Source organism: Eleutherodactylus coqui, chromosome 2 (genome assembly GCF_035609145.1).
Source record: "Eleutherodactylus coqui strain aEleCoq1 chromosome 2, aEleCoq1.hap1, whole genome shotgun sequence".
Lineage (NCBI taxonomy): Eukaryota > Metazoa > Chordata > Amphibia > Anura > Eleutherodactylidae > Eleutherodactylus > Eleutherodactylus coqui.
In genome coordinates, this window is record NC_089838.1 from 305,420,501 (window position 1) to 305,445,808 (window position 25,308).

The window sequence follows — 25,308 nt, forward strand, 5'->3', positions numbered from 1 at the left end:
TTTTGGTGTTTCCTTACGACATGTGTGTGTTATCTGTATTTATATTGTTTTTGTATGCGTCCAGTTTGGATGTAATCTATACGTCCGAGTCGGATATAACAGTAGGTTTTCAGACCCCATTTGTCACCAGGGTCAAAAGTCAGTGATGCGTATGCATCACTGGTGCCATCTGTAGAATTGCTGGCATAAATCACACTATGTCAAATTAAAAAGGAAACTTGCCACCAGGTTCATGATGTCCGAACTACGGGCAGCATGGGCGCGTTTCATTTAGAAATGCCACAGCATTTAAAAATCTGTAGGGACTCAAAGTCACAGAGGTGGGTCCTACTGGCCTCTATCTGCTCCATCACCCAGACTGACCGACCCCACCCTGTTTGTGCATAGGAAAAGATCTGTTAGTCTAGCTGATCCGGTAGTAGAGAGTCCAGCAAGACCCCGCTACCATGACACCACGCATTAAGACCATTGATTTATATGCCAGCCTTAATATCATCTACATCGGCGCACACCTCTTCAAATATTAGGCGCACCTACACAGGACTCTATGCCAGCTAGGAGCTGGTGAAGACTTCTGGTATAATTTATCCCGGTTTCTGGCATAAATAATATATAAATGTGTCCGTCCACGGAGGCCATGCCCCCTCCAGACAAATCACGCCCTTTTAGGGAGAATGGCGTAGACAGGCATACTTGTCAAAAAGATGCTAAATTTTTGCACAAGCGGGGTTTTAGCCAAATCTGGCATAAACTAACTTTAAAAATACCCAGCCACAACTTTTTTCAGAAACGTTTCAGTATGAGACATACACGGCGGCATTGCGGTTGCCTACACTACTCACGCTGCACGCGGTTCCCACAGGTTCTCTTTTAACAGCTTTCTGCAATTTTACTACAGCGCACGCCTAGGAATATCCTGTCCTACGCATGCAGCATATCAGCACTTCTGTGCTACCTAAGAAATTTCAAGTATCTGTTGCTCTAAATTAATTACTCGTATCTGTAAATCGAACCAGAATATCCCACTATCCCCCCACCCCCACCCACCCACCCTGGTGAAAAAGTAGATTCGGGAATAGCCCCATTTATTATTTGGAGACACAGATAGCACACGGGCATGAAACATGCGCATGTGAATAAGCCCTTATAGGGGTTGTACCAAGATTTCAAGTTATCTACCATCCACAGGACAAGGAATAACTTGCTGATCGGGGGGGGGGCTCACCACTGAGACCCCAACCATTTTCGAGAACGGGGGTCACGTGTCCCCTAGCCTCCTCATTGCAGGGTTACTACATCCCCTGCAGTGAGGAGACGGAATAAAGCGCTGGTCGCGTTAGCGTACAAGCGCTGCATTCACTTTCAATGGGTACCTCAGAGTACCCCAGTGGCACCCACTCGGGTATTTCCATTAGGCCCATTGAAACTAATGGAGCCCTGACCGCGGCTGTGCAGCCAGCACTCCATTCAGAGTGACGTCACTGCGTGAGGAGAAGCGACTCCCATAGTGAGGAGGACGGGGGACACAGGACCCCCGTTCTTGAGATCAGTCGGAAAGTCTCAGCTATGAGACCCCCCCGATCAACACATTATCCCCTCTCCCACGGATAGGAGTATAACTCGAATGGATATGCATTGCGGAATCCGCAGTCAGCGTCCATTCGGTGGATCTGCAGCAAATACCGTTCGGAACATGCTACTGAAAATCGATTCGCATTGCAATTTCCGCAAGTGGAGGAAAAAAAATTAAAAAATCGCAGCATGTTCTATTTTAGTGGGGATTCCGCGAGGAAGGCTTCCATTGCAGTCCATGGAAGCCATCCGACCTGCGTCCATTCTGCAATTGTCATTGCGCAAAGGTTGCGGATTCTGTGTAATCGCCTAGCGACATCGCAGAAAAAATAAACATAAAAAAAATAACTGTACTTTGCATGTCTGACGGCGGCTTGCGGCAGCCATCCGCAGTACAGATAAAGAAGGCAGAAGACAGGTACGCGCGGACGTTGGCTGCGGTCGGTGCCGGATTCCGCTGCGGGCTCCCGCATGCGTAATCTGACCCGTTTGTGTGCAGCCGGCCTAGCTTGAAATTCTGGTACAAGCCCTTTTAATGTCATGACATATGTCACGATACTGTAATCCCGTAGCCACACCCTTTTTTACATTGGGGTACACACGCGGCGTCCATATTCTAGGCCACACCAACATGGTGACTTTAGGTCATGTAATGGTCGTGGAAAAATGACGAGATCCCGTGACCGCCGCGTATAAACGTGGTCTGATCTCTTAAGGTCATGGCAAACCGCGTGATTATGGTAACCAGCACGTTTACTCTATCCCCAAGTCGCCAGACGTCCGGCGCCATTTCCTTGCATTGATTATACTTGGCGACCAAATAAACCAGCGGCGAGAGACGCAGGAGATCAGCAGCGGCCCTCCAAGGCCGCCGGATCCGTCTTTCTTCTTCCCCCTCATCTTGGGAATCGTGGCGTATTTATAGTACAAGAGATAATGTATGGATCACATTAGTCTCGTCGGGCGTACGCAGCACAGCTGCATATTTTAATCATCCAGACACATGTATCTCCGATCCTCCTGTCAGATAAAAGCCCCCGCAGCTCGGAGCAGCCATCGCAGGGCTTTTATTTCCATCTCTCGGCCTGATAATGGCGTTAACCGGCCGGCGCTGGGCGTTTCTACATAAATTACATGCTCCAGATTGCTCCAGTGAAGGAGAGGAGCGCACATTAATGCACGGCGTCTCCCATCAGATGGCAGTGGTTGCCATGGAAACAAGACCCCACCAATGTATTGTGCCAACAGGCTCCGTCCCCAACCTGGGATGTCACCGGGGGTCTGTCCTCCCCCTCCTGCTAATCCACATACACAAGTACACAATGAGATAGCAGGGTGGTAGACGGGTGACACCCAGGATGGGGGCTCTGGTGCCAGAGCTGGTGCCACTCATGCAGTATACGGATGGTTCCAGACACATATTTTCACATGTCCGTAATACGGAAGTGTTATGGATGATATCACAGCCGTATCTGATGTCATCAGGTAAATACAGATCCATAAGCTGCGCCACAGAAAATAATAGCAAATACGGAGGCGAAAACGGACAAAATCTGAGCAGGTTACGGCCGTGGATGGATAGCGCAGATTTATGAGGTCGTCTGAAAGAGAAACTGTTTTTATTGCCCATAGCAACCAATCACTGCGCAGCTCTCACTTCTAATGCTGCTGAGGTAAAATGAAAGCTGCGCTGTGATTGGTTGCTAGGGGCAACAGATGCATTTTCTTTTAGACAGTTTCATGAATCTGCGCCTTAGATTTACACTGTCTCTGTAATACAGGGCATAAAACATGGAACAAGTGCAGAGTAACATGCGGTCGCTGGAGAGCGGCCTAACGGCGGGCAGATAGATGGCATCTCCGTGGGCAGTAGAGACAGATATGAAAGGATGGAGGGTTGAGTTGGAAACGGGAGGGATAAATCATTTGGGGGGACGAGCAAGAAAAAAAAAAGAAAGTGCACTGGCAACCTAGATAGACAGAGGTAAGTGATAGACAGGTGACACCCAGGACGGGGCTCTGGTGCCAGTCTAGGGCGTGTCTAAGGGTATAGGAAATGTGGATGGTGCCACTCATGTAGTATAAAAGTGGACAGATGGAGCAGGGTGGTATATGGGTGACACCTAAGATGGGGGCACTGGGCCAGGGTGAAAGGATATGTGACCGAGGGTGCATGGAAGGATATAGGAGGCGTCGGGAGAGGAAGGGTGAGGTACCATTCCTACTGTAGAAAGCTGGATAGACAGATATGAGATGGACAGAGGGATATGAAAAAGAGATATGAGATCGACAGAGGGCTATAAGAGGACAGAGAGAAATGAGAACGCTGAGATGAGATGAACAGGGGGATGAGAGAGAAAAGAGATATGAGATGGACTGAAGGATATGAGAGAAATAGAAGATGGACAGAGGGATATGAGAATGAGAGATATACGTATGAGATAGACTTAAAGGGGTTGTCCCGCGCCGAAACGGGTTTTTTTTTTTTTCAACCCCCCCCCCGTTCGGCGCGAGACAACCCCGATGCAGGGAGGTAAAGAAAGCTCACCGGAGCGCTTACCTGAATCCCCGCGCTCCGGTGACTTCTCTACTCACCGCTGAAGATGGCCTCTTCCTCCGTGGACCGCAGCTCTTCTGTGCGGTCCACTGCCGATTCCAGCCTCCTGATTGGCTGGAATCGGCACGTGACGGGGCGGAGCTACACGGAGCTACACGGAGCCCCATAGAAGACTGCAGAAGACCCGGACTGCGCAAGCGCGGCTAATTTGGCCATCGGAGGCCAAAAATTAGTCGGCTCCATGGAGACGAGGACGCCAGCAACGGAACAGGTAAGTGAATAACTTTTTATAACTTCTGCATGGCTCATAATTAATGCACAATGTACATTACAAAGTGCATTATTATGGCCATGCAGAAGTGTACAGACCCACTTGCTGCCTCGGGACAACCCCTTTAAGGATATGAGAGATATGATGTATGAGACAGATGACATGGGCAGAATGGTAAAAGAGAATGGTATAAGATGGACTTAAGTATATAAGATGGACTGAAGGACATGGGATGCAGAGGGATATTAGATGGGTAGATATCACATAGGCAGAGGGATATTAGATGGGTAGATATCACGTAGGCAGAGGGATATTAGGTGGGTAGATATCACGTAGGCAGAGGGATACTAGATGGGTAGATATCACGTAGGCAGAGGGATACTAGATGGGTAGATATCACGTAGGCAGAGGGATACTAGATGGGTAGATATCACGTAGGCAGAGGGATACTAGATGGGTAGATATCACGTAGGCAGAGGGATACTAGATGGGTAGATATCACGTAGGCAGAGGGATACTAGATGGGTAGATATCACATACACAGAGGGATATTAGATGGGTAGATATCACATACACAGAGGGATATTAGATGGGTAGATATCACATACACAGAGGGATATTAGATGGGTAGATATCACATACACAGAGGGATATTAGATGGGTAGATATCACATACACAGAGGGATATTAGATGGGTAGATCTCTGAGGGCTATTGGATTGGTAGATATCACATGGACAGAGGAATATGAGATAGATACATAGAAAAAAAGACCTTTCATTAAAGGAAGAAAAATGGAGACAAACAGGACGGTGTGTAATACTGCTGCTAAATGTAAAGTGACTGAGGATATATCTGAGGATACGGGAGGCCTGGGAGAGTATAGATATATATATATATATATATATGTGTGTGTGTGTGGAGGGCGGCATACAAATACGGCACCATTTATCCATCCCACATCCTGTAATATATCGCCCGGCTGGCGGTAAGCTTCGGATTTGCTTTCTGATTCTTTTGGCCCCGTGAACCTCCAACCTTCAGCGAATATCACTAGAATTGCAGCAAAAACGTACCAGGAATCTCCTAAGTGGGTCAATGCGAAAATGTCATCATTACGGTATCCGTCCTATGGTGCCCGCCATCATACGTAGCGCTACGGAATATTACGGGGATATCAGTGCACTATGGCTGCCACAGTGACGGCCGCGCCGTACATACAGTATCATACACCTCCCACACTGGGTATATATGTGACTACGTGCTTCCGCACGTCACGTACTGGTGACAGGCACCGGCTGAGCGGTGCCCCCATTATACTGAGGCTGCTGGGGAACCTCCTCTTTTGTCAGGATGCTGCCCCCTCCTCCTATGTGTGTCACAGTAGCCCCATCTGTTCGCCACTAGCCAGACCCTCCGCCACTACTACGTGGGACTGGCATTATTAGTAACGTCCTAGAAAAAAAAAAGAATGCAAATCAATCTTGGACCAAGTGCCACCCGCCCTGGAAAATACCCTGGATGCAGCTGGCATGGTACCCGCAGCATGTTATGTAACCTCATCAGTGATGGGCTATAGACAAAGGCAGCAGGAGCCTGTCTGTATCTATGGAGCCGACGCTGCAGTGCACTGGATGGGACTAGTATATGTATATAGGGGACGCATGCTGTCTGGTCCCCTATAGAACGCACCGCTGGCACCATGATGCACACACCACCATACACAATGCATTATACACAGATGGCACCTGATGCAATCCATGGCACTGCCCATCACAGCTGCACACCACCATCCCTCTCGTCCACTGCCAGGGCACCGAGCATTCCTGCAGTCTGCCCACATAACAAAGCTGCCGCCTGGCATCCCCGGCAGACGTGTCTGTGCTGCATCCCCGGTGCCAATCAGCGCCCCCCACTCACCGTGATGCGAGGAATGTTCTTCTTGCCCTGGTAGGACATGCTGGCGGCTCTCCCCTCGGAGCAGGGCGGGGGGCAGTGGACAAGGACTGGGCTGCGGACGGAGGAGGAGGATGAGGATGCCCCCGATCTCCCTGTACCCGGGCTGCAATAAAGGACTTGCAGCAGGCGGCAGTGCGCATGCGCCGCGCCACTCCCTGTCCTCATCCGAGGCAACAGCTCCCGGAGCCGCTGATTGGCCGAGGCGGCTGCCGCTATGCAAATGAGAGGCTTGGAGAATGGGCGGGGCCCCCGCGAAGGATGCAACCACTGCAATGCAGTGGGGCCGAGATTGATGCGCTGCAATCCAGTGCCAGACTGTGATTATACAGTGAGCAAAGCGCCGGGCCTTGATATTACAGTGCTACTGAGCCATGATATTGCAGTGTGAAGCACTGCTTCCGATCTGTGATACTGCAGTGTAATCCAGTGCTGCTTCAATCATGAAGTTACAATCTGATACAATGCTTGATTCTGATATTACACTGCAGATCAGTGCTGGTCTGTGCTATTACAGTGTAATTCAGCAGCACTGAACTATGCAGTTGCAGAATGGTCCAGTGCTGGGTATGATACTGCAGTGCAATTCAATGCTGGACTATGATATATTTCAGTGCAATTTAATGCTGGGCTGTGATATATAACAGTGCGATTCAATGCCGCATTATGATATAACAGTGCGCTCCAGTGCTGGATTATGATATTACAGTGTGATCCTGTGCTGTGCTATGATATATTACAGTGCGATCCAGTGCTGTGCTATGATATATTACAGTGCGATCCAGTGCTGTGCTATGATATATTACAGTGCGATCCAGTGCTGTGCTATGATATATTACAGTGCGATCCAGTGCTGTGCTATGATATATTACAGTGTGATGCAGTGCTGTGCTATGATATATTACAGTGCGATCCAGTGCTGTGCTATGATATATTACAGTGCGATCCAGTGCTGTGCTATGATATATTACAGTGTGATGCAGTGCTGGATTGTGATATATTGATGTGTGCTAATGCTTGGCTGCAAACTATAATAGTGCAATTCAGTGCTGGATTATGATATTACAGTGCGATTCAAGGCTGGACGCTGATATATCGCAGTACGATCCAGTTCTGGGCAGTGACATTACAGCTTGATTCGGTGCTGCTGAGCTGTGATACTACAGTGTGAACCAGTTCTGAGCTGCTGGGCCCGGATCAGAGTCCAGCAGCCTTGGTTTACTCAATGTCCGAGTCCTACACTGGATCACACTGTAATATCATAGCCTTTGCAGCATTGGATCAGACTTGTGGAAGTATTAGGCTGGGTTCACACAGGGCGGATTGGAATTTGGCCGCGGCAAATCCGCCCACGGCCGCTAATCTCAGGATTAGCCAGCCACGTGGACGAGATTTCTCAGAAATCTCGTCCACACGGGACGGCCAATCCACTGCGGTAAGTCCGGCTGGAACCGCGCATCATGTCTATTTACTTTTCTTTTTTGTTTATTTTCGTCGCGGCCGTGCTCTCCTCTATGGGAGCGCCGTCCGCAACGGAAAAGCGAGCAGCCGGGCCGCTTCAAAGCCACCGTGGCGGTTCTCCCGGCGGAAATCTCGCGGTTTTTGCTGCGGCCACACCGCGAGATTTCTGACGGGAATACGCCACGTGTGAACCCAGCCTTAAGATGACCCGTCTTAGGCCACCTGCACACGGGCGCATTTGCATTGCAGAATGTGGGGCTGGCGTCCGCCTCTGGATTCCGCAGCAAATACCGCCCACAGCATGCTATGAAAAAATGCTTTTTCCTGCAGACGAGCCGAAATCAATTGGATTTTCTGCTCGTGGAGGAAAGATCGTAGCATGCTCTATTTCTGTGCGGATTCCGCACGGACAGCTTCAATGGAATCCGTTCGACCCACGGCCCTTTCGCAATGACAGTGCGGAAAGGTCACGGATTGCGTGTCATCGCCTAGCAACGACGCGGAAAAGCATGGATTTTTTTAAAAAAACTATACTGCGCATGTCCGACGGCTCGCCGTGCAGACCATCCGTGGGACAGGAAAAATAATAAAATTACAGGTAGGCATGGTCGCCGGCTGGGCAGACGGTCGCATTCCGCTGCCGGCTCACATATGCGGAATCCGACCCAGCCGCGTACAGCCGGCCTTACATTTGTTATTAAGGGGTTAATACAGTTTAGTAAGCTCGTAAAAGCAGCGAGTTCTTGATGCTGGAAGCTTGAACGTTTCCTGGAGACAGCATTAACCCTTTCCAATCCACTGTCTGACGTCTAAAGACATTCTGATTGAAGTCTGTACAGCTCCCATGTCGGAAGACGTCCGGCAGGGTATACTTACTGCATATTACTGGCCGCTTTGTTGTTGGGGAGCCTTTCCAGTATGTCCTATACCGCAGTACTGGCTCTAGCCAGCAGATGGCGCCGTTGTATAACGGCAGAAAGAGAAAGCCCCCTAGGAAAACCCTGAATCCAAAATTGGATTGCAAAGGGTTAAATAATATTCCTGACTCTTATCCATGTACGTAATGTATGCACACGTCACGTTATCTATTCATTCGTCAATACTAAAATTTGGTAAGGATTTGCTACTTTTCTATTGCAATAAGCTGTAACTTACGGAGTCGTCTCCTGTGATTGGACCACTACACTTTGCTTTGTTCTACTTTGCACTATTAATAAACTTAACACTGAATTAGCTCATGATGATCATCGCTATTGCTGATTCTTAATTTAAAGTGTAGCGGCCTGAAACATCTAAATCTGGCCCCTCCATAATTGTCATACGTGTTATGTCTTCTATGTGGATGCTCTGTGCAAAGTGTCCAGTCTTCTGTTATGTGTATTGTACAGCTGCAGCATGCAAGAGGTTAATGTCTGAAAGTGGCTGGGATATGTCTGGAAAAGCATCGATATCGGTCTAGTCACGTGATGTCTCCCTTCTGTAAATGTGAGTGATTGAGACAAGCCCAGGGTCTTTCATCATTTTCAACGGTTGGGAGTGTAGTAGGAGTGCCGGTCACATCTTCTCCCTGGCACTGTTCCTCATCATCTTTTCTGGCCAGAGACCTCTGATTGGCTGAGCACTGCTCGCCAATCAGAGCCAGCACTCAATGAACCAATCACAGCGATTTTTTTGGCTGTCATTGATTTATTGAGCGCTGGCTCTGATTGGCTGAGCCACAGCCCTCAGCCAATCAGAGGCAGCACTTTCAGGAGGCAGGGATTTTCTAGTACCCGGCCAGAAGAGATGAAGAAGAACAGTGCCGGGGATCGGGGAGAAGATGCAGCCGAGCTGACAGTGCTTCTTAGGTGATGTATTCTAGTTTTTCCTGCAGCTAGGACTTAGTTTAGGGCTTTGATAGTAGGATTTCCTACTGTCAAAGTTGCATCACACCGCACAAAAACCGTGTTTTCGTGCAATGCAACAGAGAAGAAGGCTCCATATGGAAACATGGGCTACAAAACATTGCAGGTCGCATGCATATCGTGAAGCCCACAAGGTTTGTGACTCGCAATGTCACATGCTACAAAACATCTCTAATGTGACGGGACCCATAGGAAAGCATAGGCTTCACATAGATGCAATTTGTAGCATTGTCGCAACGTGAGAATAGCGCACGATTTTGTCGCCCGTGTGAAGGAGGCCTTAAGGGAAGGGTTATCCACAGCCTTAGCCCTGAGTTTAGGGAAGAAGCAAGGTGCCAGATCCAACGTTGCAATAGTCTTCCCGGGTCCCAGTGAGAAATCTGGAGGAGCAGTACAGAAACAACAGTGTCTCCAGTCGCCATCTCCTGAGTGGGTCATAAGGATCATGGGACTGTGTTCAATGTCATCCTGTCTACCACCTGAAGAAACCAATAATAGAGATGAGCGAACGTACTCGATAAGGCCGATTTCGCAATCGAGCACCAGGATTTTCGAGTACTTCGCTACTCGGGTGAAAAGTACTCGGGGGCGCTGTGGGTGAGCGGGGGGTTGCAGAGGGGAGTGGGGGGGAGAGGGAGAGAGAGAGGGCTCCCCCCTGTTCCACACTGCTACCCCCCGCTCCGCCACGCCTCCCTCCGCCCCCCGCCCCCCGCCCCCCCCCCCGCATCTTTTCACCCGAGTAGTGAAGTACTCGAAAATCGCGGTGCTCGATTGCAAAATCGGCCTTACCGAGTACGTTCGCTCATCTCTAACCAATAATCATGAGTTTTGTTGAAAACTATTTTCCAGACTCTTGGAGCACCGGCACCACGCTATACCACAACATCAGTTCCCAGGAATAGAGGCCAGCACACTTAACACCATCACCTTTATGCGTAGCATGACCAGGTGAAAGTCATACTGCAAAGCTATCCCTCACTCTGGCATGCTGCAAATTGATTGGAGTCAGAGTACATAGTCATCGTCAACCCAAGCTAACTTCCCAAACTCAAGCACATTACACTTCTGAACCCACTATAGCTACAGCCTGGGCCAAAAATATATCTTAGTAACAAATGCTACAGTCTTCTGGAGAAACTGCCAGTATGGTCTGGGCTGAATGTAGAAGAAAAGTAAAGTGAGTCTCCAGATTAAATATTTATACTGCCTACACCTGTTGCTTTTAAAATGTGTTCAAATCACTTTCATTAGAGAAGTAGGGTGGTTTTCAGTTTATTCGTGTTTTGTAATCCAGTGCTAGGCAGTGAAATTACAGTGCAATCCAGTGCCTTGCTCTGCATTATATTGTGATTTAATAATGTGCTAAAATACTATGGTGGGATTCAATGCCAAACGGCATAACACCTTCCAGTGCTGGAGGCTGATACTACAGTGTGATTCCGGGCCGTGGAATCGGATGCTACGGATGCTACAGTATCACACTGTATCCAGTTCCAGCCTTTGCTGCATCAGTGCAGTCCAGCATTGACCTCTGAGGTTGCAGTGTGGTCTAGGTTCCACGGCTCACTGTGATACCGTGCCAGGGGTTTGCATTAGTGTCATTCAGCGCCTTCTCTATGGTTTAGTGACAGAATCTAATGTTGCAGTGTAATCCAGTGTCAGTGCCAGCTATTACTATGATATGTCTATGTGACAGCCAGTGTAGCCCAGATGATGCCAGCGCAGTGCTGCTCGGTGACAATACATTGCTGTTCATTGTGATGACTATGACAAGTGAAGATTTGTCTGAGGAAGAGCAAATCTGCAAGTTTCTTCCTCTGCAAACCATTTACTGCAGACGCATCATTCACTTATTCCCAACAGAGACAGAAATGACGGCAGGACCAGAGAGCTCTCTTTAAACAAATCCAATATATTCTGCAGCAATTCCAATAGATTTCTATCTATACGGAATGATGGGGACTCCTCATTTATTCTTCTGTCTGCTAATGGTTGGACTGGTCAAGACGATTGAGCCGTGATCTCCCTCATCGGACGTATGACGAAACACAGTAATATACCGTAGTCTGTAGGGCTGAAGAAAGGAAGACTTTTGGTAGGATAGTGTATTTGGACCCCTATGAGTAGACTGGATCGTGTCTTATTAGCAGGTCACATGACCTAAACCATGCCTTGTAAGATGTGGACCCTTTGAGGTTCAGCCATAGTTTGTGATGGGAACTACACATTATTGGATATACGATTATTTCGCTGCACACAAGCCGTCCAACATGAAGCACAATACATCGTTCCATCTACAGGGGTGCGAGGAGCGTCGTCATTGGACAGTTGGGCAATGGAAGAACGTTCTATGGAGTGATGAATCACAGTGCTCCATCTTCACATCAGATGGATGTACCTGGGTGTGGAAGACACCTGAGGGTCTTGTATGACAGAGGTTCTGTTATGGTCTGGGGATGTTTTATGGTGTCGTGACAAGAACCATGAACACGGAGGTGTACCTGGACATTCTAGACAGTCATGTGCTGCCAACAATGTCACAATACTCTGGGAATGATCGGCCATACGTACAACAAGACAACCCTTCTTGTAACAAACCCAACACTGTTTTATGTTGGTTTGAGGATATAGATGCTCCATGATTGGACTGGCTGCACAGAGTCCCAACCTGAACCTACTGAACATCTTTGGGATGAACTAGAACGTCGGGTCAGGAAATATGAACAGGGTCCATCTTCTTTGGGAGAGCTTACCAGATGTTTACAGGATGAATTGAGGGAAATGCCAGCTGAAGTGGATCAAATGTTAGTAGAGTATGCCATGGAGAGTATCCGATGTCATCACGCCCAAAGAAGCCCCACTAAGTGTTAACATATGGAAATATCTACAGGGTTATTCCAAATGAGTTTCTGATGTGAGACCCTCATAACTCCATTTGCTGACACTCAGATACAAACATCTGATATCAATGGAAACAGAAAGTCAAACATTTTCATTTCGCAACACTGTCTAACACTAAGATGTCCTTGTTGCCCATAGCAACCAATCACAATGAAGCTTTCCTTTCTGAAGCTGCTGGGGTACCATGAATGCTGTACTGTGATTGGTCGTTATGGGCAACAAGGACCATCTTATGGTAGACCATTTTGCTGAATGAGGCCCAATAAGTATTTTACGTCGCTAGGGGAATATGAGGCAAAATGGCTGCCAACGAAGACAGAAGAGCATTTCATGTCCGTGATTGTCATGTCTCCCAGTCTGTGATTAGTGCGCAATGTCATTTTTGAATAAAGTTTGTCCTCTTCCCAGACTTTACACCTGTTGATGTTTTCCTCTGGGGGGTGTTAGAGTCTACATGCCCCCCTTACCATTCAGCATGATCTGCGGCATCCCAGTCCATAAGTCATGATCTGCTATAATGTGTACGGCAGGAACATGATTACGGGCTACATGTGTGTCCAATGACAAAGGGGCCACAATCAGGGGCGTAACTAAAGGCTCAGGGGCCCTGATGCAAAAGGTGAGCTGCCCCCCCCCCCCCCCCCCCATCTGTATCTGTACCCGTACCTAAACCATGCCAATGATCACCTCTGATGGGGAAAATATTCTTAATGTTTTTACATCAGAAAGTTCATTTGTAATAACCCTGTACTTTTCATTCTTACTCAAGTGTCCAGTTACATTTGGTAGGATAATATATGTGCAAGTAGGTCAGCCTGTTATCCTGCAATGTTGATCCAGAGGAAGGTCCAAAAAAAAAGAATAACCAGGTAGAAGCCTTTCCCGACTCCAAGTCTGGAGAATAATCCCCGGATCACTGACCCTTGTGAAGTAATCAGTGACTAGAACATGTAATATTGTAACACTCCAGGCCCCGAATCTGCTATCACCTCATCCTCAGGCAGAGAGTTCCACAGTCTCACTGCTCTTACAGTAAAGAACCACCTTCTGTGTCCAGAAACCTTCTTTCCTCTAGATGTAGAGAGCGCCCCCTTGTTACAGACACAGTCCTGGTATAAATAGATGATGGGAGAGATCTCTGTATTGTCCCCTAATATATTTATAAATAGTTATTAGGTCGCTCCGCTGCCGTCTTTTTTTCTAAACTAAATATCCCCCATTTTGATGACATCCGCCCATTCCATTTATTACTTTAGTTTAGCTCTGATATGTCCTTCTTGAGTACCGGTGCCCAAAACTGTCCACAATATTCCATGTGTGATCTGAACAGTGTGCCCCTAGACCTCTTCTGTTGCACGTCATGATCCTATTTGCCTTGGCAGCAGCTGCCTGACACTGGTTGCTCCAGTTAAGCTTACAGTTAACTAAATCCCCCAAGTCCTTCTCTATGTCGGTGTTCCCCAGTGGCTTCTCATTTAGTGTGTAATGCTGACATGTATTTTCCCTGCCCGTGTGCAGAACCACACATTTATCAGTGTTAGGCCAACTGCAGACGGGCGGGTCGGATTCCGCATGCGGAATCCCACTGCAGAATCCGCCCCCGGCAGCAGCGGCGTCCACATGTACCTGCTTCCTTTTCTTTTCATCTGTATTGCGGATGGTCCGCACCGCTCACCGTCTGACATGCGCAGTACAGATTATTTTTGAACTCCTCCTAGCGATGACACAGAAACCGCGACCTTTTTGCATTGTTAATTGCAAAAGAGCCGTGGATCGGATGGCTTCCCTTGGCCTCAGTGGAAGCCGTCCACGCGGAATCTGCGCAAAAATGGAGCACGCTGCGATTTTTCCTCCACGAGCAGAAACCGCAATTGGTATCCACTGAAGTGCAGGGAGGATCACTTTTCCATAGTATGCTATAGCTGGTATTTGCGGTGGAACCCAAACACGGACACCCACTCCGGATTCTGCAATGCACATCTGCCCATATGCAGCCGGCCTTATGCCTCATTTGCCACTTTTCTGGCACCAGCTTATCCAGATCCATTTGTAACTGCGTATAGATCTACACGTAACCGCATTCTGTCCTCTCCTGTGGTAATTACTTTACAGAGTTTTGTATCATCTGCAGAAATTGATTTTTCACTATATAATCCCTCTACAAGCTCGTTTATAAAAACTAATGCATGTGGTTACCTCACCAGTAATGATGACCCAAGAGCCTCCGCCACATGATACAGAATGTGCCCATCGCAGTCTGTGGGTGCTGAAATAGGATCCATAACATTATACAGAATGTGCCCATCGCAGTCCGTGGGTGCTGAAATAGGATCCATAACATTATACAGAATGTGCCCATCGCAGTCTGTGGGTGCTGAAATAGGATCCATAACATGGACACTTAGATCAGCCCTTAATAAGTAGAATTTCTTTCCTTCTCATGCTCCGTCCGCTCACACTGGCGCTTGGCATATGTCATCCTTTCCTCTGTAGGATCGCAGTAGTGGTTGTTAGCTAAGATCCCGGCGGCAGTCATGGCAACCGATATCAACGTCATCATTTTAGACTATCGCTTCCTTTCTGTAGCAGATTGGGGAAGTGGTAACTGTGCTGAAACCTATAATAAGAGCTCAGCGCAGCAGAAGTGAATGAAGTGGGTGGGCACGGCGGGTGGGCACAGCGGGTGACGGCTTCATTTACCAGCATTTACCTGCCTGTTCATGTCACAAGAGGAGCAACCAAAATATTCCTGGACTGGGTAGTCACTTGATCCAGGCACACAGGGTTAATATGATGCCGGCTCACAAACCAAGCCTACTCCAGACAAGGTTGGTGTTGGCTGTCGTTGACAGCAGCCACCCAGCCACAACAGTCGCAATCTGATTGCAGCTATTAACCCTTTTAATGCTCTAAATAGTTTTCGGGGGTCCTGAATGGCCTTGCCACGATGAGATCAAGAAATGCCGTTCAGTAGTCATGGTAGTCCAGGGCCTTCTGAAGGCCTCAGGGCTGCCATGTACAGTATTTTTGCCTATTAATACAGGGCTGTGGCATATCTTACTAGAATGTCTGCAGAAATAGCACACACTGCAATACTGAAGTATTGCAGTATATTGTATAAGCAATCAACCAATCATAAGTTCAAATCCCATACGAGAAACATTTAAAAGCAAACAAAAAGTCATATGTACTCCACAATGGTACCAATAGAAACTACACGACATCCTGCAAAAAACAAGCCCTCACACAGCTATATTGCCGAAAAGATTGTAAAACGTTATGGCGGCCAGATAATGGCAGCAGAATGTTTTATTTTTTTAAGATATTTTATTTTTTAAAAGTAGTTCAGCAAAAAAAACCTAAATTAGCTCTCACCATAATCATACTGACCCACAGAATAAAGTCATCAAGTTATTTCTGCCACAGGTTGTACACTGTAAAAACAATACCGCTTACCCCCCCCCCCGTCCCCCCGTCCCCCCCGTCCCCCAAAGAGGATGAAATTGTATTCTTTTTACATTTCACTCCACTTTGGAATTTTTAAAAGCTTTTTATTACATTATATAGTCACCGCACAAAAAACAAGCCCTCAGACAGCTACGCTGATGGGGAAAAAAGTTAGGATTTTTTGAAAGAGTGAAGAGGAGAAACCAAAAGTAGGGGGGGGGGGGGAGGAGTTACCTTAAGGGGTTAAACTCCTTCTCATTGCAGACGAGTTGTTCTCTCAATATCATAGACTACTATTGATCTTCTTCTTCCAAATAGTTCTATATGAAACCCCCCTAACCTGCAATATCGACTGATCGGCATTAAAGCAACCTTCTAGTTCCAGGATAACATTCTGTTATGGGGCTGGAGGTTGGAGGGGGTATATACCAGTAGTTGATTTTGTCAGTCGTTGGTCGGTTCCGCTGGTTCAAGATAACCGCTACCATCTTCTAACTACACTATGCACTGCAAGGTTATTGGCCTGAGCTGATCACGTGAGCAGCACTGGCCAATCACAGAGCAGGTATGGTGCATTGGTAGTCCTAACACTAATGCACTATGGGCAATTAGGCAGTGAAAAGACTGGAAACAGAGGCCTGAATTGGAGGAAACGAACAGCGGCTGACAAAATCAACTACACATATATACCCCTTCCATCGATGGGTCCTGTAGTTGCCCAGTACATGCTTTTCTGGCCCCCTCCATAATGTCATACATGTAATGTCTTATCTTGATGCACTGTGCAAGATGTCTTGTCATTCTGGTATGTGTATTGCACAGCTGCAGCATGTGATGGGTTAATGTCTGTAAAATATGAGCTGTCTGCCTGTGAATATATCAATTCTATCCTGTCATATGGTATTAGAGAAGGGATAAATGTAAGTGCTTGAGAGCAGGAAAGGGTTCCATCTTATAGAGCTGCTAGAGACTACAGAGGCACATGGGGGCACCTTCAGCCCTCATGTGTTGAAGATGGAAGAAGAAGAGAGGTTTTCCCAGAATGTGTGTCTTCAATTCCAATTGTAAGTGAGCCCCAAAGAGAGAGAGTGAGCAGAGAGCAAGTCTAGTCTGTCAAGGTCCAGTGCAGAGGTACACAATTGTTTGCCTTACACACCTGCATGTTCTGAAGTCTGGGATCCCCTGTGGAGGTAGTGTTTTGTGGTATTAGTGTATCTTGACGCCACCAGGAATTCCTGGTGAATTCAAGACTGACAGAGGGGTGACGCCTCCTGATGCTGATGTGCTGCAAAGAGGTGTTCATCATCAGGTCCTGCAAGGCCACTAAACCTTCATGCAAAAGGTATACAGTGGCCGCTGGCGCGCAGACCCACTACAAAGTCCCTTTACTGGCGGCGGTCCACAAGCAGCATCCGCTGCCGTGCCGCCCCAGGACACACTCCCTTCATCGGCAGCGGCAGCAGCACACAAGCACCAACCCTGAAAACTTTGGCAGCAGGGAGCTCATCACCAAAGTGACACTGGAGCAGCAGTGACGGAGCTGTGTTGCCGGCGGCGCAACGTCAGTGACAGCGGAGGTCCGGGACGGAGCCCTGAGGTGGGGTCAGAGAAGGCGGGCGGAAGGGAGAGGTGTGCGACTGCGCACCTCTCACTCTTGGTTGAAATGCCGGGCGGCACGGAGAACATACGCTGCAGCGTGTGTATATATGTTTCCCAGCGCTGCAGCCTTACAGTTAGCCTTACATTATGACATGTAAATGCTGTAAAGTTACACCCCTAACATGACACCATTTACATGTCAAAATGTAAGGCTAACTACTATAGCAACCCCGAGGATAAGCTGCAGTGCTAAGAAACATCTATGCACACTGCGCTGCTAGGACCTTTCTACCGTCACCTTATCAGGAGCTGGGGGTGTGAGAAGGGCATTACTCCTATCATACCCCTAGCTTCTGGTGGCGTCAAGGTACACTAATACCGTGTTTTGTCACAGTGTCTGCGGAGTGACCCTACCCCCTATCCTCCTCTGGAGTGTTCCCCTTCAAGGAGCGGTACCTGACAGATAACGTGGACTGCAGGACTGGTGTCATCCTGAGTTTCCTCCCTGACCTCGAATCCTCTGTCTTAGGCTGCCTGTGCACGGGCGTTGCGATATCCTGCGGCAGATCTCCGCCACGGGAGCTGCCGCCTGGGAGCAGGAGCCTGCTCAAGGATCTCCGTGGCGAGCCTATCTGGCAGGTAGGCTCACCGCTGAGAATCTCGGCAATTTGCAGCATGCTGCGATTTGCCACCCACGAGTGAAGAATCACTGATTCTCTGCTTGTGGACAGGCAGCCTTACCTGCACTAGTGTATCATTTGAATTTATGCGTTGTATTACCAAAGTGAAGCTTACCCTTAATTCCAAGTCCTGACCGTTCCTGTACTTAAATTGTCTGTGGCTCATTTATTTACCCCGCCGATGGTCATGCCGGGGGGTGGCATCACACATGACAAATTCCTCTACACCTGTTACCCTGTTTATTGGGCATCCCCATGCGGGCTTTGGTTACGTGTGTCCCTTCGGGAGGGAGCGTGGCAAGTGCCGCCATGACAAGCCAACTCTTTACCCTCCCAGCTCCTGAGCGTATGTCTTGTGTCCGGGGTCACCCTGCAGTCAGCTCTGATGAGCCCCATAAACTAAAGTAACAAGGCTCACAGATCTGGGATGTTGAGTCCAGGGATGTCACTCTCCTTTCTCCTCACTTCCCCACTGTCGGCCAAAGCTGCCATGTGGATACAGTAGACTACTTCTGTGCACTCATCCAAGTCCTACTCATTAAAAGCATGCACATGTCGCGGGGTGATGGTGCGACGCAGGTTCAGGATGGTGCAGCGATGACAGACGGAGGCAACACGCTTTATAAACATGTATTTTACTGAACGGGCTGTTTAGTTGCTTTCGCTACACAGGAGGGCACGGGCAGAGGTGTAACCTGAAGTTTCTGGGCCCCAATGCCAAATATGTAATATAGCACTTTATTTATAGTACTGGGCTCCCTATATGGAGATGAGCAGCCTTATGGACCCCTAAGGCTCCTGGGCCCAGGTGCAACTGCACCCCCTATAGTTACACGCCTGGGTACGGTACTTTAAATGTTCTGTAAACATAAACCGGAAGTCTCCGTCCTACTATTCCACGGCATGCGGATTAAATGCACCTACGGTGCAGGGGTACATATCTCTCCTTCTTTGGGGCGATAGGGCACTCCATACTATCCAGTGACTCATATCTTATTAGTAATTTGCCATCCTAAAAAGTCGTTCTCCATGCCATTTCTGCAAGGTCCGCGGCATCACTACCTCACGGGCTAATGCACTGTAGGTGCTGTAGTACATCCTAAATTTCGGAGCTTTGCCTCACTGCAGACACAGTGAGAACAGACATCTCCCGGAAATTTCCATCTCACATCTCTCAATGGTGCCTACCGTTGTTAACCCCAAAGTGCCTTGTCCTCCATCACAGTCTTTGGATATCACGTCAGTGATCCTCCCATCTCTCATCGTGTGGACCTCCCATCAGGACAGTCCCAGCATAGTTATAACCCCGAGTCCGTAATCGTCCATCATAGTCTCTGTAGTAGGCGCACACTAACTGTCGTCTTAGACTGCTCTTACGCCATTCCTGGAGTTTTAGCCGTTGCCAGGACTACAATGTGGCTTCCAGGAACCGAGTCCCCGAGCTAATACTCTCTTTAAAGGGGTTTCCACTATATACATTGATCACTGCAACCACCGGACAGGTGATAAATGTTTGATCACTGGGACCCCCACCGATCCCTAAAACACTAAGGGTAGAGGGATCTGAATCACATGACCAGAGTGAAGAGGCATTTCAGTCCTGGTTCGGCATGCATACTGGTGCTCCATTCAAACTCCATGGGACTGATGGAAATGGCCAAGCACAATGGTGCAGTATGAGAGGAGGAACCTTGCTCCAATGATCATGAGGGTCCCAGCGCTGTGAGTCATAAACCAAAAAACTGCAGCAGCAACAAAAAGCATAAAGGCCTACCATGTCTCCCCAAAAATAGGACCTACCCCGAAAATAGGCACTACCCCTTTTCAGCATTTTCAGGGAGACTTGAAATATAAGCTCTAGCTATATTACATTAAAAAAGCAATACATTACCCAGCCGGCGCAGTCTGGGTCCCTCACACTGCTAGCCTCACACGACCCTCACGTGACGGCTGTTGATTGGTTCTTTGAGCGCTGCTCAGCCAATCAATGCATCGGTCGATGCACCAATGAGATGGCTGTGACTGGTTCAGCGAGCACTACATTCATTGGCTGAGCAGTGGTCGAAGAACCAATCACATCCTGAAGGCGGGATTTATGAATCCCAAAACCAAGAAGTGATGTTGTGTGAGTGGCTGGGGACTCCGGAGTGCTGCAGAACAGCGCAAGGGACCTGGACCGCGCCTGCTACGTAAGTATAAGACATTCCCCAAAAATAAGACACTGTGCCTCGTTTCGGGCAAAAATCAATATAATACAGTGTCTTATTTTCTGGGAAACATGATATAATGAAATATATGAATCGTTGAGAGTCACAAAAGATGTACATTAGAATCGACAACTTCAAGACTGGAGGAAAAGCATCCCAGGTGATGGAGACTAAAGATATTATCAGGGCACAGGATGGCGCAGACAGACTCAGCTGATGAATGACCATGTCGGCAGACAGCAGTACGCGGCTGCAAAAAATGGATTATTCCCAGGCCTTGCTACTGTCATCATTGCACTACTCAGGAGCTCTGGATGCTTTGAATATTGAACATACATGGCACTGTGCTCTGATTTTTGGCATCTGCTGGATGAAGGCTGCTAGAAGAGAATCTGATACAGGGGGGAAACGCCATATAGAAATCTGCATCCCTGATACATGGGAACACCAAGTCTCATTGGGAATATTGGAGTCAGTCTCCAGATATAATCCACTTTTGACTCCCTGGTATGCAAAAAACTGATTCTGTAGGGAATTGTCTTTTGGTATGTTGCACAATAGTGTACCAAAAGACCATTACATACAGGGAATAGACAAAAATATGGAAACACCATACGAAATGCATAGGATTTTCACTATTAGCACTGTGCTGCCCTTTTGACCCCTGCTTGGCTGAGAGCTTTCCTGCCAAATTTGTGTTTACTGCACCTATTGCCCTGCTCCGGGTGGTTTTGGCATTCAGCTGGTAACAGCAGCTGAGTGGCTCAAACCCCTGACCAATGGAACCTTGTTGCTCAGGCAGATGTTCACTTCACCTCCACTTAAAATTGGTCTCTATGTGTCTAATTGAAATATGATTTATAATCCCATGTCATTTAAGGCATCCATTCCATTTGCTGTTTCCATATTTTTGTCCACCCCCTGTAAGTGACAAAAGGGGCCAGATTCCTGCATACACTACTTGGTGCTAAAGGATCACTCTTGGTGGCTCATTTCCCAACATTTAGGCAATTACCTTAATTCTCTATACCCAGGAGAGAAATTTCTGCGCACACGTAGTTGCAGTAGATTTCCAACACAAGTAGTTGCAGCTTTTTATCTGAACTCCTTTGCTACTACAGTTTTCGCCAAAAGTTTTGAGACTGAAACAAATTTTGGTTTTCACAAAGTGTTCTGCTTCAGTGTCTTTAGATCTTCTACCTGCGGTTTCTACAGATCGATTCATTGCACTTATTTTTTGGATCACAATGATGCTTACAACATGTATATAAAAGAAAGAATAGTGCACGCTATCTACAGTATATTTGGGCTTACGTTGGATGGTGCCCTGTGTGCTACCTACTGTTAGTGCCCGCCTATACCTTCTTATAATGTATAAATAACTATGCAAGCACCAGACAATACACAATGCAATACTCTCCCCAAACTGAGCAGCAAAATGGAACCCCCAAGGGCAGATGGGAAAACAGCCTATCAATGTCGTACTGTTGCCTAAATAACAATACTATACAGTACACCACCAAAATTATATACTGTACAGTGTACTAAGTAGCAGTGCCACACAATACCACAAACTACTCTCAAATAATACCACCGTACTGTAGACTGCTCAATTTCACCATGCAGTGCTTGATAAAACCACTGTACTTTAGATTGCTCAATACCACCATATAGTGCTCAAATAATACCACCGTACTGTACAGTGCTCAATACCACCATAAAGTACCCAAATAATACTACATACCATATAGTGATGAAGTATATAGCACCGTACTGTACAGTGCACAATACCACCATGCAGTGCTCAATAATACCACCATTCTGTACAGTGCTCAATACCACCATACAATGCTCAAATAATACCACCGTACTGTACAGTGCTGTATACCACCATAAAGTACTCAAGCAATACTACATACATAAAGGTGCTCAATACTACTATAAAGTGATCAACTATATAGCACCGTACTGTACAGTGCTCAATACCACCATATAGTGCTCAAATAATACCACCATACTGTACAGTGCTCAATACCACCATAAAGTACTCAAATAATACTACATACCATATAGTGATCAACTATATAGCACCGTACTGTACAGTGCACAATACCACCATACAGTGCTCAATAATACCACCGTAAGGTACAGTGCTCAATACCACCATATAATGCTCAAATAATACCACCATTCTGTACAGTGCTCAATACCACCATACAATGTTCAAATAATACCACCGTACTGTACAGTGCTCAATACCACCATAAAGTACTCAAACAATACTACATACATAAAGGTGCTCAATACTACTATAAAGTGATCAACTATATAGCACCGTACTGTACAGTGCTCAATACCACCATATAATGTTCGATGATACCACCGTGCGCCTTTTTGGATTTTTTTTTTTTAAAGAGACTGGGCAAAAAAGTTTTATTTTAATCACTATTTTTAAAATATTTTTATTCTTTTCACACATTTTTTTATGCCCCTGTAGGTGACTTGAATCCACAATCATACGATCGCTATGATAATACATTGCAGTACCTTTGTATTACAATGCATTACATGCCATCACATGCGACAAATGATGCCATAGAGAAAGCACGCTCCCTCTGTGAACCCTGTACATGCTGCTGGAGTGTCCCAGAACATTATTCTGGCCCTTCCATTATTGTCATACATGTTTGTCTTATGTGGATGTACTGTGCAAAGCGGTCATGTCTGTTTTCTGTATGTGTGTTGCACAGTTGCAGCGTCTGAAGGGTTAACTCCATTAATATCCTTACCTGTGAGCTCTGCTGCATGTTGAGTGTATCTACTTTACAATGGTCAGAAACGCTCTTTTCTACTTAGGGAGAGCAACTATATACTATAAACTAAGTGAGGAGACTCAAATGGCCACGCACGCTCCTCTGGGTAATATGCAAATAAGGGAGATGGAATAAATCCTCCACAGCGCCACCTATTGAAAGGCAGCATTCCTCCGAGTCAAAGTGGGACTTTTTATACAAGTCTTGTTACAATGACTGGGAATCAAAAGCAAAGCCAGACTCCATGTACAGCATATTACCCAGAGGAGCGTGCGTGGCCATTTGAGTCTCCTCACTTAGCGAGAGCAACTATATACTATAAACTAAGTGAGGAGACTCAAATGGCTATGCACGCTCCTCTGGGTAATATGCAAATAAGGGAGATGGAATAAATCCTCCACAGCGCCACCTATTGAAAGGCAGCATTCCTCCGAGTCAAAGTGGGACTTTTTATACAAGTCTTGTTACAATGACTGGGAATCAAAAGCAAAGCCAGACTCCATGTACAGCATATTACCCAGAGGAGCGTGCGTGGCCATTTGAGTCTCCTCACTTAGTTTATAGTATATAGTTGCTCTCGCTAAGTGAGGAGACTCAAATGGCCACGCACGCTCCTCTGGGTAATATGCTGTACATGGAGTCTGGCTTTGCTTTTGATTCCCAGTCATTGTAACAAGACTTGTATAAAAAGTCCCACTTTGACTCGAAGGAATGCTGCCTTTCAATAGGTGGTACTGTGGAGGATTTATTCCATCTCCCTTATTTACTTTACAGTGTCATGTGACGTGTTGTTGATGAATGTATAAATACAGATAGTCCCCGACTTGCGAACATTCGACTTACGAATTTCGCGAGATACGAACAATCTGTTCTGCACAGTATGATGTAATACTATGGCATTACATCATGTTGTGCAGGGAGCGGAGAGGCTTCTATCAAGCCTGATAGAAGCCTGTCCGGTCACATCGCGGTTGCTGGGCAGCCGGGGGCCTTCTGAAAGGCCCCAGGGCTGTCTATGCAGAGCGCCTAGCAAGCCGTGCGCTTGATGGGCACTCTGCATAGGCAGCCCTGGGGCCTTTCAGGAGGTCCCCGGCTGCCTAGCAACCACACAGCGTCCCGCGATCTCATCGTGGGACGCTGTACGGGCCCCCGGAACGTCGGGTGCAAGCTGTTTCTTACAGTGTGCACCCGGCAGCAGCAGTTCCGACGAGCCGCGCCGCTCGTCAGAACTGTTAACACTTTAAATACCGCTGTCAGAGCGGTATTTAAAGTGTTAACAGTTCCGACAAGCGGCGCGGCTCGTCGGAACTGCTGCCGCCGGGTGCCCGCTGTAAGAACAGCCGGCACCCGACGTTGTATGGAGCAGGATCCACCCGCGATCCCGCTCCATACTACTACTTGTTTGACTTGCGAACAAAACGGACTTGCGAACGGGCTCCCGGAACGGAACCTGTTCGCAAGTTGGGGAGTAACTGTATGTGTGATTGGGTTCCAGGAGGAGCTAGAGTTGGAGTTCGGTCTAGAGCAGTGATGGCGAACCTGTTAGAGACCAAGTGCCCAAGCTGCAACCCAAAACCCACTTATTTACTGCAAAGTGCCAGCACGTAAGGGGGCGGGGCTTATCACAACATACTATTTTTTTCCCCCGTCGTTCTAAAAAGGACAGGGCTGCTTCGAAAGCAGATTTTGACTGCTTTTTTGGCACGGAAATACTTCAAAATATCCTCAGCGGAAAATTCTGCAGCATTTCTGGATCCAAAAAGCAATCAAATTCTGCACACTGTCTGTCCGCCACATGTAAACATACCCAAGCGACAATAGTGACCCCCCAGCGATAACAGTGACCCCCCCCCAGAGGCGCCAGCGATAATAGTGACCCCCACACAGCGGCCCCTAGTATCACAGTGACCCCCCCCCCACAGCGGCCCACCGTAATAATAG

General features: G+C 47.5%; 1 protein-coding gene across 3 annotated transcripts in view; it reads right to left on the reverse strand.

Moving 5' to 3' along the window:
- Positions 1–25,308, reverse strand: part of DPYSL2 (dihydropyrimidinase like 2) — a 98,698-nt gene that overhangs the window by 52,647 nt on the left and 20,743 nt on the right. The window contains exon 1 of one of the 3 annotated variants that reach the window (XM_066593507.1): positions 14,823–14,841. The exons of 1 other annotated variant lie outside the window; for it this stretch is intronic. Coding sequence is in view for 1 of the 2 variants with exons in the window: in XM_066593508.1 (XP_066449605.1) it covers positions 6,320–6,358 (39 nt within the window). In the remaining variant the exon portion in view is untranslated. Of the gene's footprint in view, positions 1–6,319; positions 6,486–14,822; positions 14,842–25,308 lie in introns of those variants that run through there. One more of the 3 variants, XM_066593508.1, reaches the window with a different exon arrangement.